The following is a 16538-nucleotide window of genomic DNA, read 5'->3' as shown; positions in this document are numbered from 1 at the left end:
GTTTTGAGCTCATCCATATAGTGTTCTCCTGCAATAAATCAACCTTTTGCAGGTAGATAAGGGATATGTAATCTTTGAAAAGGCTTTGAGTCAATTATTTGTGATTAAGCCTAAAATTAAGACTGTTTTCAGAAAACTCAACCCAACCATATGCGTCACTGGCTTGATTTCACCACACAAGCATTCATGAACGGCTCTGCTCGCCTTTGCCCACAGAGTACCATCAGCACCAGGACAGCTATATTTACCCAAGTGTGAAAAGCAGTATTGTCAGAGATGTTATGCAATGTTTGGAATGGAGAGTGATGGCTTGAAAAACTGTGGTCAGATTTTTTCTCATCTCTCTCCACAGGTTTCAATGTCATAGCACTGAGTGACACCAGCAGCGCGGGATCATCCAAAAGAAACCTCACCTCATTGCTTTTAGGAGTTTGGTAAGATCTAAGTTTTTTTTTTTTTTTTTTTTTCCCCAGAGAAACCATCATTTCAACCAAACATTATTATTGTTAGGTAAATTCAAAATTTGTAAGGCAAGGATTGAAGGTCCTTTTTATTTTTCCCAAATTCTGTTTTATTTTTTCCAAATTACGTTTTTTCCATTTAAAATTTTCAGGATTCGATTTTTTTTTCCATTTGAATTTTTCTAGACTCTGTTCATTGGCTCGCAAAATTTCTAAATCCCTGTTAGCCCTTAGGGCAGGAACTCTTCAAATTTTGGTAGCCCGAAAATTAATTTAACTAGCCCAAATAAAAAAAGTATATATATATATATATATATGAGAGAGAGAGAAAATCAGAGAGGAGTTTAAATGTCGATCAAAAATATTTTCAATACACAAATATCAACAAATATGAAGGAAGGAATTTTATTTCACTATTTACAGGGTATCTGCTGAATTTTTAAAATTGAATGTAAGGCAATTTATGACCCATTTTAAGAGCTGCACAAGTTAAATGAACACAGTATGAGTGGGGTTGGACAATGTCTGTGGTAACATGCAGTACTGAGCCATAAAATTACATGATTTACAGATACAGGTTTTCACAAAAACAAAAATCCTATACAACAGCATTTCACCTTTAGACCATTTTTATGAAAAGGGATAAATCAAGCATATAAATGAATTTAAAACGTATAAATACTATTACTGTCTTAATTGTTTAGATTTTTAGATGGCACATTAACTTCTTTCTTATTTACAACTCTGTGTTTGCTGCTGAGATATTTGCATTGATCTGACCATAAACGGCAAGAAAGGCTTATTGGAAATGCAAATTCATTCTCTGCCACGAGGTGGCGCTTTAGGAGCGCTGAAATATTGTGGATTCCCCGGTAATGGCTGTACACAAAGCAGCTCTGCACCTTTTGACTTGAAATGTGCAGCGCTTATATTTATTCAATGACATCATTGCCTTTTGAAGTTTAATCCAGCCGTATGGCGACTCTTGTCTTTGCGTCCCCAACTGTAAGACCTCTTGAAATTATAATTAAGACATTTCTTATACCATTTAATGTATTTAAAACTTTTTATGGCCTTAAGTTTGATACAACTCACTTTAGTAGTTTTAAGGACCCGTGGGAGATCTGTATTTAAGACAGCCCGTCGGGCAGAGTGCTGATACATTTTGGTAGCCTGACTGGAAAACACAATAGCCCCGGGACGTCGGGCTAGCGATTTTGCGAGCCCTGCTGTTTTACTTGTTAAATTAAATGTTATTTATCAAAACGCATGTCTATTTAATTGAAATGAAAACTTACAATATTAAACAGCAATTTATTAAAAGAAAAGTAAAATATGCTTTACTTTTTTCTCAAATTCAATTTTATTTTTACCAAATTCTGTTTTCCATTAGTTTTCTGTATTCTATTTTAATGGTTTAATTAAATATTAATAATCAAAAGTGTCTCTAATTAATTGATTTTATAAAAAAATAAAATAGTCTTGTGAATTTAAATTTTTCTGCTAAATAAATTCTGGTAAATATTTTTCTGGTAAATATTCCTTTAAAAACAATGTTTTAATAATTTTATTTGTAGTAGTAGTAGTACTATCATTGCATTAAGTAATATTACTGTCACAGTTTCTTCAAGTTAAACTGAACTTTTATTTTGACTGGTTACTGTGAAGGCCTTTAGGTTTCTGTTTGTATATGATATGACAGTAGTTTTCCTCAAAAGAAATGGTAAAATGCTCATGAAGTGACTCTCAGAGCAGTTCTACAGATTGTTTATATGTTCATGTACTCATATATTGAGGCAGCAGAGGCTGAAAACACAGCGAGCGTCATGCACGCTTCAGTATGTGTGTAGTAAACAAAGCTGCGCGTCTGCGCCATTCATTTACATGGAGAATTGCAGAACATGCAGGATCAATACTCACAGACACTAGTACATATCGCATTTTGATTTTAGTGTTGACCTAATTTTGACGTATCCATCCAAAATTTGGCAAAGTCTGTGAAATTTCGTTTTATACAGTAAATTCAGTTTTTTTGACTGGATTTCTTGATTGTGTCCACGTTTTCTGCATCGCAGAAATCATAGGTCCCTAGGATTGGACACCTCTTTTTTTATATGCACCTCTATAAGTAGTGAATAAATAGATGAAAAAATGTACCTACATTAAAATGCCATTTGGAGACCATGAGCATTTCAAGTGAGGGTGTGAACAAACGTTTGAATCAAAGTTTGAACTGATATCTAATTATATGACATTGTTATTTTTAGGAAGTAGTGGACTAATTAAAAGTCAATTAAATTTTAAACAAGTTTCAATTCAAGTAAAAAAAAGTAAATTTCAATTTTTTTCTTCATACAGACTGACGTCTGCAAGAGAGAGTGAACAAGTGGAAGAAGACACAACAGTGTTGCACCCACACTCCTTCACCGGGGCTATGGTAAAAAACACCTTCAACATTTCTCTCTTTCCTGCACGTGACTCAGGCATTGGTTCAAATGCTGAATCGGAAACTGCACATCGATTTCTCAGGCTTTTAATCAGCTGAAATCAACACCGCTCAGACAGTGTCAAAAGTCCCATCCTGACCCAGAGTATGTGAGCCGAGTGGAGCGGCAACAATTTCCCCTCCGCGCTCCAAGCATTCAGTAATCACTCCGCTCCGAGTTCACCATTTTCCGCTCCCGCTCCACTGATCAGAAATTATATTAAACGAAAAATAAATGCATAATACTAGAAGAATAGTTTTAACAGTGTTTATTGGAACACTACAATTAGCCCAAGTCCATATTAAATGACTGCTTAACTTGCTTAGCTTACTTGTCTGTGCAACGTCTCTACTATGGCGAAGCTGAGGGTAGTTACTTCAGAAACAGAAAGAATATGCTGTAACTTTTCAGTTTTTAAGCTGATAAATCACAGGACAGCGTTGACCAAATTTTCTTCATTCCTGAATGTATGCGCGCGATCTGTACGTTATGTGCGAGCTTGTGTGTTCTGTCCGTGTGCAGCAATGTAGCAGCACATTAGTTTCGAGCGGAGATTAACAAACTGTACAATTTACAACATGCTTTAACCTCCTGCACTCGTCCATCGACATTTTAACCTTCATATGGGATCCACATATCTGTCAAGCTAACTAATTATGTTTAATGCGTGAGTTGGCATAATTTGTGCTCGTGACGGAGCGGTAGCAGAGCGTTCTTGGAGTGAGTGAAAACCTCAATGCTCCGACTTTCAAAAAATCCGCTCCTAGCTCCAGGCAAAATCACGCCGCTCCACTCCTCGCTCCCACTCCGCTCCGCTCACATACTCTGGTCCTGACTGCTGTCTCAGCGCAGATCAATGCCCTCTTTAGACAGACAGACGGGATGAATGGATACATGTGTGCTAGTGTCATCAGAGAGTGCTGCGTTATAAAACAGTTCTGGCTCCAAATTCTGATGGGATGAAACACATTCACAGCTGTTAGATGCATCAAGATAGATGCGTCTAGATGCACCATCTGTGACCAGCAATTGATTTTTGTCTTACTACACCTTCTATTAGTTCCTTGACAACTAGTAAACAGCCTTACAGTCTATAATATAAATGAATGCATGAATTGTTATTAACATTAACATTAGTGTTTTGTATCATATTGCTTTTGCAGCCATTTTATTGTCCTGAATTATAGTGATTTTAAAATGGTTAAGGGATTTTAGCCCTTCTGGTTAATGTCAGAACTAGGGCTGCACGATTAATCGAATGCAATTGTCATGCGCATTTTGTTAGTTTTGCCAGTTCTGTAATCAGCAGTAAATCATCATCACGTGCTTTCAGATGGAGCAGCATTTACTACACAGAGCCGTAGTTCACTGACAAGTTACGCAAAAAAATCGCACACGATTTTATTGCGCGATTATGAAATCGAAGAAATCGTTCGCGATAATGACAGCTGTTTGCATAGCTTCTCAGTGAACTACATTGCATTATAAATATACTTTATTTTAATGAAAATTATAATAATAATAACTCAGATAAACCATATATTGTCATAATCGTGTGTATATTAGTCACATTTAATCAATAAAAGCAGTTAAATCTTCTGTTTATCCAGCTACCGCTATAGGCATTTCCTAGGTTTCTTCTGCTAGGCGAATTTGGAGTTTCAGCGCGAGAGCACCCTCTGGCCTTTGGATGGAGATTTACTGCTGATCACAGAACCGTGCTTCACTGAAAGATACGCATGACAATCGCAGCTTCTGTCTAATCGCAATTTCGATTCCATTTCGATTTATCGTGCAGCCCTAGTCAGAACTAACAACACCCCTTAACCGAGGTAAAACACTGTAACTGAAAACTAAGCTTTATTATGAACCTTTCATTTTAAGGGGATCTAACAGAAGCAGCATTTGCTGTGGTATTTGTGTTCGAGTCTGTATATGTCTGTGTTCAGTGAAGTGTACCTCATTTTCTTGTTTGCTGAAGTGTCTGCGGACAGTTTAACGAAGGCCTCCGGTCTATGTGCGAATGCTGATGGAGGTGTTTGTTTACACATTCCTAATGAGTTATGCACATTATTGTTTGTTTGCTATTCTGCCTGTCTGTGCCCTGTAATTCCCTGTCTGGTTCTGTGCCTGTGCCCACAATGGGCCACCCCGGGCCCGGCCCCTCTAGTGTGTTTACTGAGCCGTGCTGATGGCCATTGTCAACGCTACACACAGATGGCCATGCTACTGATCCAGCAAACACACACACACACTTCTGGGATATGCAACCTGACAAATTTATAGACCACTAACTTTTTATATACAGGGCTCCAGACTCATTCTTCCCACTGGTCGCTCTTATACAACTAACTTTCTCAGTTGTTCGCACAAGCACATGATTTGGTCACAAAAAAAATTTTTTTTGGCGCTACAACTTGGGATTAATCAATGCATGCTGATGAACTTTTATCATAGTTTATAGTTATATGGAAATGAAAGTGGTGCACATTTAACCCGTTCTTTTCCATCAGTAGTATTATTTGTGATTTGAATTTTGTGAATGGGAGTTCCTTTTTTGCTATGTTATAAGCCGGGCTTCGCGATCTTGTTGTCACTATTTTGCTTACATACATCTACACACCTTTCACTTTTAAAGACTAAAACAAAAGATGGATTCATTGTTATTCTTAATTAAAAAGCACAACAACAATAAAACAGTAAGATACAATGACAAACTAGCTTACAAAACATTTATTAACAAAAACAAATAAGATGAGTCATGGCATACACCACATGCTGTATTATATACCGACTAATAAATTGTAGGGGTGTAAATCGGATGGTTCGTCATGATACGATACGTTATCGATTCTCATACCCAGCGATACGATATTTGTCGATACCTCAAAAAATTCTATGATTCGATTCGATACAGGAGTATATCGATACAGATTTAATATACTGATACACATGCCTTTTCTTTCTCAACTGTTTGTTAAGACATATTTCTAACTGACTGTGGATATTCACTAGGATATTCACCAAAACGCGCATTTTGATGTAATTTTGTCTGTATTTATTCATCCATGCACAAAAAAGCGGAAGAGAGCTCAATTTAGTATTCGTGCGATGTAGACTCGGCTGTCTGTGTGCGTGCGCGCGCTTCAGATAAGGTGCCTATTTATACTACAGATATCGATATTTTACGTGTGGCATCGATGCATCGTATCGTCAGACATCGTATCGATGTATCGATTAGGGCTGTGTATCACCAGCAAAGTCACAATATGATACATATCACGATACAGAGGCCACGATACGATACGTATCACGATACGGGACTACACTGAATTTCACCTGAATACACCAATTTAGTAAAACATCTGTTTATTAAACACTGCATACCATAGGGCCGTTGTTAACTATTGGCAGAGCAGGCAGTTGAACTGTACCTCACGCACACACGTTTAGTCAGATCACACTGCGCGCGCACAGACATTCTTTTTTCGTGTTTAGACCGGTTTAGACACTTTTTAGCGCTGCCTGCAATTTTATCAATAAAATAGCTTAATTGCTGAAGAGCTTCTTTATCTTTCTCAACAAGGAGCTGGTAACATCATTGTTTTTAAAGCAATTAAAGCCACAGCTTCACTGTTAATAGAGAAACGCGGCAAAACGGTGGTAATTCTTACATACACAGCCTCTCTCTCTCTCTCTCTCTCTCTCTCATAAATGACACTTTTCTGATAATAGAATATTGAAGTGGAGATCGCTAAACTGCAAGCTAACCGGTGTTTTCAGAAAGCAAGCGCGTTTATCCACAGTGGAGAGAGAGCCCGTGCACATGGTTGCCAGGTTGACAAAGATAAGTAGCACACTTACCAGATATTTCCATATTGCGCAAGTGGGAAGCTCTGTTTTGGGGATTACGTTTATTTATATCAGGCAACCCGGTTGTGTTCCTCTGCGGCCAGATTAAACCTCGTTGTAGCCTATATATTATGCTCTATTCATTATTTTTTAGAAACCTTGCACTTTTCTACTCCGTTTTAAACGGTGTTCTTGTATTCAAATTTACCGCGGTCCACTGCAGCTCGCGTGCCACAATATCGATACAGGGCCAGTCAAATCTCTGTGACGATACATCGTCGTATCGATGTATCGAACACAGCACTAGTGTCGATCCATATCGAAGAATCGTTACACCCCTAATAAATTGCAGAATGTTTAACAAACAATGAGGAATCAAATAAAAAATAAAAGAGAGCATCCATAGCGTAATGTGAGGTAAACAGCAAAGATAACAAGCTTTTCAAAATGAAAACAAAAAAAAAGTCGGTGTCGGTGACAGTGCTTGCATGTTTTTTTTCCCACAAGAATACCAACATGTTCACCTTCTCTGGTTTAAGAAGCGGTCTTTTACTTTTCTTTAGCTTGAAAACCATCCATCATTTCCTCAATATTTGCATCATTTTTGCTGCGCGCACCTTCGCGCTCCAGCTGACGCTGCAAGTATAAACCAGGCTCTACACTTAAGCGCTGCGCAGTTCAAACGAGTAGCGTGGTTTCGTTATGCTTTCAGTTTCGTTTGCCGTTTCATGCTTCTCATATGCAACAGAAATGGTAGCGCTTATGAGTTGAACAACGTGGTGGTCGCGACAGTGCGACCTCTCACAAAATTTAATTGCACAGGACACAATCAGATAGATAGATAGATAGATAGATAGATAGACAGAGACAGACAGACAGACAGACAGACAGAGCATTGGTTAGCTGGTTAGTTTATACACATGTAAGGTCCACGCACTTGGCCCAAGGAAGGTATCCAGTGGTGGATGAAGGTTTCTTGCGTGTTCGGTCTTTTTGCTACAATCCTTTAAATACAAAACCAAGATAAAACATCCCCCAAATGGAGGCATGTACTAACAATTGGAATTTGCATTAACCCAGGTCCCAGACCTGGGTGGTTTACACCTCAATGGGAACAGAAGGTAATTTGCATGGAATGACCCTCTGCAGTAATCAAAGTATCTCTTAACTCTTAGGATCTGTATTATATTTTAGTCTACTTTTGTAAGATTAAGACCATTGTACCACTCGCCCTGAGACTATTCAAATGATACCAAACATGACTGTAAATCTTATTTGCATTCATATAGAACATTATATTCTACCATTGACCATTCTGAGTGAGCTGGGTGAAGAGAAGGATGGGTGAGGGGAAGGAAGGGGATGAGGAGGAACCAATGCATATGTGAGAGACGTTTTCCCGCATTTTCTCTCAGTGAGATGTGGAGACAGATGTCTGTATGTTAATGCACTGTGTGTGTATTGTCTGTCTCAGAAGATCAAAGTGTCTGAGGTTCTGTAATTCTTACACACAGATAGATAGAACGTTGGTTACTTTATAGATAGATAGATAGATAGATTATTATTATATCACAATATTTCAAGAATTTTTGCGATAACGATATTTATGACGATATAGAAAGATAGATAGAGTTAGTTAGTTAATACACAACCATATAGATAGAATATTACTTAGTTGGTTAGTTAGTTGGCTTGTTAATTAGTTTATACACAACTAGACAGACAGACAGACTGACAGACAGACAGACATAGATAGATAGATAGATAGATAGAGTTAGTTAATACACAACCATATAGATTTATAGAATGTTAGTTAGTTGGTTAATTAGTTGGCTGGTTAATTAGTTTATACACAACTACAGATAGATAGATAGATAGATAGATAAGATAGAGTTAGTTTATACACAAACACAACTCCTCTGCGCATATCTCATCCAGTACACTCTTGTCTTTGACTTGGCTGCATTTTATGGCACAACCAGATCAGTCTGTCTTGAGAACTCTGGTGTTTGAGCTAGACAACATGGTGACACAGCTGCCCTCTCTCACAGAGTCTCTCCTATTTGTGGAAACAGAATCCAAACATTCTCTGCCAGCTTGAAATCTCAAGGCTACTGCGGGCCGTAGTCTCTCATTCCTGCATACAGAAGTGAATGGAATGACTTTTGCCCTGCACAGCGCTGCTCTGAGTCCCAAAGCTCATCACACAGATTGTGTTGAAGGCATGGCACAACTCTAATAGGATCTTGCCATGGAAATTAAATATAAACATTGTTGTGTATTAAGGATGCATTTTTCATTTGTTTAGTACATAATTCCCATTTGTTTACTATTATTCTGATTTAGTAGATGCGTCCAAATATTTCACTTGCATGTGTTGCTTGTGTATCCTATGGCATATATAGTGTCTATCGCTGGTGTCTGTGTGAGTAATAGTAGTGGTCATGATTTACTATAACCCAGTGCCCTTAGAGTCTTATGTAAAGCCACCGTACTGTATTGGTTACAGGAGTGCTTGTTATATCAGAAATAGCAGAAGCGACCTCAGAGCAGGAAGTACTGGCAAACTCTCCCTGTGCCATTACAAATGTTTTGCCGCTCTGAAGCCCAGCCAAAAATGGTATTGGTTAAGGAAATGCTTTGACCACTCTGTCCCCAGTTTAGCTTAGATAATCACTCATTTAATCAGAGGTTTAGTCATGGACAAAATTTTATCCATATAACAGTTTGCCTTTTGGCCCCTGGGAGTGATAAAACTGGAAAAGTTTGTGCATTTTTAACTTGTGATGTCAAATGTTTGGATTTTGATAAAAAGGCTCTCACACTTTTCTATTGTTGCAGCCGAACATAAATTATGTGATGTGGTGTGAATAATGAAAACATGTTCGGGTCGCATCATTTAAAAAAAAAAAAAAAAAAAATTTATTTATATTTATATGAATTATATTATGCATGAAGAAAATACTATTTGATCTCAATTAAGATTTATTCTTTTTTACGTTTCATTGCATTTCATGTTCATGACTGAAGCACATTTCCCTGCCAAATTCTATCCGTAACTGTTTTTACAATTTTTTGTTACATTATTCTTGATTGTAATTGTCGATAGAGTATAATGCGTTGCATTCCTTATCCATATTCTTTTTGACAGGAGGAGGAGGGGCAGCAGAGTCTGGAGTGCATCCAGGCCAATCAGATCTTCCCTCGCAAGCCCCCTGTCCTGGACGATGACGATCTTCAGGTAAGCGGGGATCAAGACCACTGCCAAGATGAATGTTATTCATTAGGGTGTAGTGGTTCTATTAATATAATTATTATTTGATTCTGACCAAGAGTGGAAATTTAAGCTCTGTTTTTAAAAAGCTGTTTACCTAGGCATCATAAATGTGCTCCCGATGTGTAGTTTGTCCCAAACAGTAGGCAACGAAATTGTCTTGTTTTGGTCAAAATCTAAGGCTGCATCACTTACAGTGCATTGCAACAAGCATGTTGAAAATTTTCATTCAAGATGATGTAAGTGTGACGCACACGACTGACTATTAATAGAGTTGCTGCCTATGAAGAGTGTTTCAAATCAAGTAATTATAAGGTACAGTTTCTGTTTTGATGAATGCTATGCAGTAGAAAATGAGGCAGCTTTAGGTTTTCAAACAAAGCCTTTGTTTTCAAAAGCACCTCTGACAGGAAGACACATCAAGGGTATTTCTTTTGATAGGGTTTTTGTAAATGCCTAATTTTTTGGTATGCAACTCTAAATATCACTAAATATTTGTATTGGTCTAATATTAAGTTGTTTGTTGGATATACATGTGTGGAATGATCATCTGTTGTAGGTGCCCTTCCCAGAGCTGCATGGAGAGTGTACTACGTTCGTGGGCAGGGCGGAGGATGCCATCATTGCCATGTCCAGCTACCGCCTGCACATCAAGTTCAAGGAGTCGGTTGTTAATGTGAGTGTGTGATTTTCAACACTTCAATTACGCTTTTTATTACCAGAGTTGCCCAACATGTCTAAGCAATTGAAGTGGAATAAACATCTCCTGCATTGAAACCAAATCAAACTAAACTGAGTAGTGTTTGCATTTCAGGCCTTTTCTCAAATGGTCCGCTTTTAATTTATCTGATTTTCAGAAGTTCATCTGACTTCCACATTTGAATGTGTCCCATATATGATGATTTTTCACATACAACATACAAGCTCTTTTTTGTATGGAAGCTTGTTTTCCCCACAGAATAAAAATATTTTTAAAAATTATTTTTATTTTACAATTCTGACTTACATTTTTTGCAATTCAGAGTTTCCATCTCATAATTCTGACTTTTTGTGAGAAACTCAGTTTTACGAAATGTCAACTTGCAATTGCCTTTTTTATTTTTTATTTATTGGCAAAAACAAAAAACTGAATCTGAGAAAAGTCAGAATTGCATCATATAAAATCAGAATTCTGAGAAAAAAGTACAAATTGCGAGATGAAAACTCCGAATTCTGAGGAAAAGTCAAAATTACGAAAAGTAAATTCAGAATTCTGAGAAAAAAAGTCAGAATTATGGGATAAAATGTTGCAGTTACTTTTTAAAAAAAAAATTATCCCGTGGCGGAAAAAAGCTTGCATAGTTTTGTGTATATAGCAGTGTGAATGGCAAAAATCACTGAATTTGCTCAATTCTGATCTAGACTGCTTTAATATGTGCAAAGACTTTTATTTATTTATTTATTTTTTACCTTCAGCTCAGAGTTTCTTGAGTAAAACTGGATTGTGGTTTGTTGTGCCATAGTGCATGTATGATGGATAGCCAGTCCAGTGGTCGCTGAAAGACTCTTTTATATGGTGCATGACATGCTGCTAAATTTAGAGCCCACCAATGATGTGAAGGGTATTTAAGGACAGCAAGCCACAGTTACATCAGGTACTCTGACACAGGCCAGTGGCTGCCGTCACCCTGTGTGTGTGTGTGTGTGTGTATCGAACAGGTCTGTCTTTATTGCCTCTTCACTTTCACTGTTTCTTCCCGAGCCTGTTGCCATGGTTGCAGTGGCTTTTTGATTGGGATTGTCCACCCCCGTGCTATCAACATGGCACTATAATAAGGTTCTGGTTACATACTAATAATCAGCTCTACTATACCCCTCACAGACCAGCAGTCATGATCTAGAAACCATTCAAGTGGAGCACACAGAGCTGCCTGTTCCTGAACTACTGCTGGAACGAGAGCAGGAGGAGTGAAGGAATATTCTGGGTTAAATGCAGAACATTAACTGGCATACTGTCAAAAGTTTGTCAACAATCCATGTAAATTGTGCTTACAGTAATGCACCTACAATGGAAGTTTATCTCAAGTGCACCCTGCAATTCACGATTACAAAATACAAAATAAACAAAAATTAAATGTGGTTTTGTAAGCTCACCATGCATTACATAATTACACATCCTGTGAGAGCACTAAATGAATGCACAAGCAGATGCACAGCCATTTGCTTTTGCACTCTGCATGGAAAATATATAAGAATGCACTGTTGCACCTTTAATAACTTTTGTAGTTTATTTTGCGGTTTTTATATAAGCTGTTTGATCGAAACTCAGTCTATAGAAGAGAATTTATGCCACTAAGAGACTTTGACAAGCAAAAACAAAAACTCACTTTTGATCTATGAATTTTGGTCTCTAGTCATTTGCCACATCACAATCTTTGACGTTGACACAATGTAGATTTTATACCCGGAAGATGAAAATAAAGCAAAAAAGCTCAAAATTAACCAGCTAAAAATAATGTATGTCTATATCCACTGCACACTTTGATGTGCAACACAAAGACCTTTGTTAAAATCTCAGAAAATGGACGTTTAGCGTTTCATGACCCTTTTAAGTTCTTATATTAAAGATTAAGTGCGTAATTTATGTTCCTTTAATATAATTTCAGTAATTTCCCCCAAGCACTCCACTCTGAACAGAAACCGATTTGCATTAGAGTCCTGATCTCTGCTGGGGTTTATTTTGCAATAACGACTGGCTGGCTGTACATTATCGCTTATTGTTTTCCATTCTGGATGTTTATTTGCTCAGCTTTTATTGTAAGTGATTATAAACTGATAGACAAAATAATTATCAAAATGACAGATACTGTTAAGCTTGAGTTGTTTATCCCAAAATATTCTGTTCATGTACATGCGATCAGGCAGCTGGGTTTGTTTGTGGCTGGTGGGTGATCAGCTCAGTGCTGATTCATCAGTTGATATCTGTGACAGTCACTTATTCACCAGAGTAAATGAGTGTGACGCTCTCTGTGTGCCTGTGAAAGAGAGAGTGTGTTGTGCGTGAGAAAGAAGAGAGAGTGATGTGTGTGGTTGATGCTGTGTGTGACTTACAGGCCAGTGAGGCAACAAAGCTGTCGTATAAGCAAGTGTACAGTGTAGGGCTGGAAATGGAGAGAAAAGAGGAAGGAGGTTGAGAAAATGTGAATTGTGACTGCTAAAGTGTCAGTTTTTCAACAGTTTTGAAAAATGCACAAATGACGGAGCATAACAGAATGCAGAAGTCTTGACATTTTTTAAAAGTTGGTTTTGGCATGCTGTACGGGTTACAGATGTGTAATAACTTGAATGTTGCTTAGAGCAGTCATTTTGAAGTCTGATTCATCTCATTTAAATGTTTTGTTAAAGACTGAAACTGCAGGGATGTGATTTGTCTCTTTTTATACGCATTTCCTTATTTTCTGACCTAAGAAATAAAAGGAATTAAATTGCAAGATGGCCTTAAACAATTACTAAACCAAATTTCTTTCATGCATGGAGCAACTCATGATCTAGTACTTTCAGTAGCTCAGAGTGGCTTGGTTCAAAGTAAATTCTGCTCCACACAAACATGCATTGAAAACACTACACTTGCAACCATCCTCCCAAATTTGCAAATTTGTGAATAGTCTATCTGTTGTTAACAAAAGCAAAACTTTAGGTCTCCCTGCGGTTTTCCTCTAAAATAAAAGCTCTATGGTTTAATGATTGAAAGCAAAAAAAAAATACGACAACCATGATTAGTATTATCGTAATTTTACTGTTGTTCTCTAAATTATTATTATTACTCAAATTATATTTTACTGTACAATAATATCATTGCAATTATAATATTTTGTATTATTTTTTTTTTTATAATTTAATAAAAACATGTTGAATAATTATAATTAATTAACAATATATAATTATATAACAATATATAATTGTATATATTATATATAGTATATGATATATATAATCATCTTTATATTTATTATGTTTAATACAACAATAATAATAATAATAATTATTATTAGAGTAATTGAATAGGTTGCATAATTAATTAATTATTATTATTAGGGATGCACTGAAATGAACATTCTTGTCTGAAGCCGAAGCTGAACAAAGTGAAACACTGGGCCGAATACCAAACAGGGTTTTTCGCATTTTTTCCCCATGTATTTTGCCAATTTTTTCACCATTGCATAAATTAAATACCCAAATTTTGCTTATACTGTTTTGTCTTGCTTTTCAAAGAAAAAATCCAAACAAAAGGGTTAAAAATCAAAACAATTTAAAAATATTTACTTAACACTGAACATTTCTTAACATTCTAGTAGACATTATGCCAACAAAGCACAATTTAACATCAAATTAATAAGTTAGTATTTTTTTTTGGTAGTTTTTAAGAGCCCCTTCTTGAATCAGGCATGTATTTTTTACTGTGCAAATAAATGCAGTCTTGCTGAGCAGAAGAGAGTTCTTTTAAAACATTAGAAAATATTTCAGATCCCACAGATACAAATCTATTACAGATTTGATCACTATGTGTGAATGTTATAAATGTATTAATATAGCTGTTGTAATTATTATTATCATTATTATTGTCCTATTTTATTTTACAGAACAACAGTACAATTACAATACTAATGTTTATGAATGTTGATGGAGCTTTTATTTTGGCGGAAACCCACAGGAAGACCTCAGTGCTCCTTTTTGTTGACAGCAGCAGATTTATAAATGATTCTCATTTAGAATTTGGGAAGATGTTTGTTGCACGTATCACATTGTCACATCCATGCCTTGTAAAAATTCATAAAAATGTTACTAAGCAACTGACGAGTAACACTGTTTTCAGGAAGAATTTCCTCGCGCTTTGGACTTTGAACTCTGGTGCCGTGAGCTCTTGCAGCGCTATTTGAATACATGCAAATCATACGTGTATTAGAAAACATAACATTCTGCAGTTTATTTACTAATTGTTTAAGGCCATTTCGTGATTTCAATCATCATACAGTAACCAGCAACAACCACCCTTCCTCTTCTCATCGAAGACATGAGATGCAGTTCTAAACAGTCTCTCGCTGTCGGTGCTTGTAATGATTTTTGTGTTTTTCTCTGACACTTTTAAATGCTTCCACACTGCTGACGTGTTTGCTGCATTAGTGCGCGCCTCTGTTTGATGTCGTCACGTCATTGTTCGGTACAATTTATTCGGTCTTTTCGCTTATTATTTTTTTGCTATTTTTGGCCAAATAATTTTGGTTGCCGAACATTCGGTGCATCCCTAATTATTTTTATTTTTTTGGTCATATTGAATAATGTCCTGGCACTATTAAAATAGAGAAAGATGTAAAAAAAAAAAGACGCCTTGACATGACATTAGACACCTCCTTCTCTTTTTCTTTTTGTCATGTTTCTGATTTTGTTCCACAGCACTGTAGTGATGTTGCTCTAAAGGGGTTAAATTTAAAGATGCTAATTTTTGGAGAGAAAATATTAAAGCTTCTATCTCTAATACGTATCAATTATTATCTCACAAATGTGATTTAGTGTTCTCTGACCCTTCAGCAAGCACCCCAGGAATGTTTGAGTGTGGTCAGATTAGTGTGGTGGAATTAAACACAGCCCAGGAATGTGTGTATCACAGAGGAGCCAAAAGCCACAGTGTACACGTCCACCTCGTGATTCTGTCTTCCTTCTTTTTCTCTGTGAACAGAATTGTTCGTGTGAGGTGTCAGTAAGTAACCACAGAACGGTCTGTCTGTCTGCATGATGTTGCGAGTTGTGAGAGCCGTGGTCAGATGTGACTTGCATGCAGTTAGTGTCCGATCACGCGCATGTTCCGGAGCTTGAAGGGGAACTGCGTTTCAAGTCGCACAGCTGCAGTGGTGTCTGCACACATAAACACACACACTTGATTGAAGCTGATCGGCATGCCACTTGAGCTGCAGAACAAAGAATGAGTTTGTCTGAAATAATCTGCAGACGCTAATCACTAACCGTGTTTGTAAACTCTAAGCCCATGTCTAAACTTTCAGTGTGATTGATTCAGCAGGTTGATTTAATCATTAGCATCGGTTGGGTTAATGTTGACTTCTGGTTTAGATGCTCCGTTTGGTGTGCTTATAGTGCCAATAATTAAAAATAATTTCTGTATGACTATCTGTCTCACTCTCTCTCTCAGGTTCCCCTGCAGCTGATAGAAATTGTAGAATGTCGGGACATGTTCCAAATGCACATCACCTGCAAAGACTGCAAGGTTATCAGGTCTGTCTGTCTGTCTGTCTGTCTGTCTGTCTATCTATCTATCTGGGGTGTGCCATATCATACCGTCCACGATAATACCGGTATAAATTTTTACATGAAAAAAAAAGTTTCATATCGCGATATCAATGATATAGCGATAGGCCTGTCACGATAACAACTTTTTGCTGTGCGATATATTGCCCCAGAAATAATTGCGATAAA

General features: G+C 37.0%; 1 protein-coding gene across 6 annotated transcripts in view; it reads left to right on the top strand.

Annotated features, from left to right (window-relative positions):
* The window catches only part of mtmr3 (myotubularin related protein 3), a 45662-nt gene that overhangs the window by 4606 nt on the left and 24518 nt on the right, over nucleotides 1-16538 (top strand). For 3 of the 6 annotated variants that reach the window (XM_016570845.1, XM_016570843.1, XM_016570848.1), the window contains exons 2-7: nucleotides 353-434; nucleotides 2820-2898; nucleotides 9951-10040; nucleotides 10633-10749; nucleotides 15787-15807; nucleotides 16255-16337. In XM_016570845.1, the coding sequence (XP_016426331.1) occupies nucleotides 2896-2898; nucleotides 9951-10040; nucleotides 10633-10749; nucleotides 15787-15807; nucleotides 16255-16337 (314 nt within the window). In that variant the 5' untranslated portion in view covers nucleotides 353-434; nucleotides 2820-2895. The remainder of the gene's footprint in view (nucleotides 1-352; nucleotides 435-2819; nucleotides 2899-9950; nucleotides 10041-10632; nucleotides 10750-15786; nucleotides 15808-16254; nucleotides 16338-16538) is intronic. The other 3 variants (XM_016570846.1, XM_016570844.1, XM_016570849.1) reach the window with 2 other exon arrangements.

This window comes from Sinocyclocheilus rhinocerous, unplaced genomic scaffold (genome assembly GCF_001515625.1).
Source record: "Sinocyclocheilus rhinocerous isolate Xijiao unplaced genomic scaffold, SAMN03320098_v1.1 scaffold1223, whole genome shotgun sequence".
In the NCBI taxonomy this organism is placed as follows: domain Eukaryota; kingdom Metazoa; phylum Chordata; class Actinopteri; order Cypriniformes; family Cyprinidae; genus Sinocyclocheilus; species Sinocyclocheilus rhinocerous.
The sequence above is the reverse complement of the archived record's forward strand: the minus strand, read 5'-3'. Positions and strand labels throughout refer to the sequence as shown.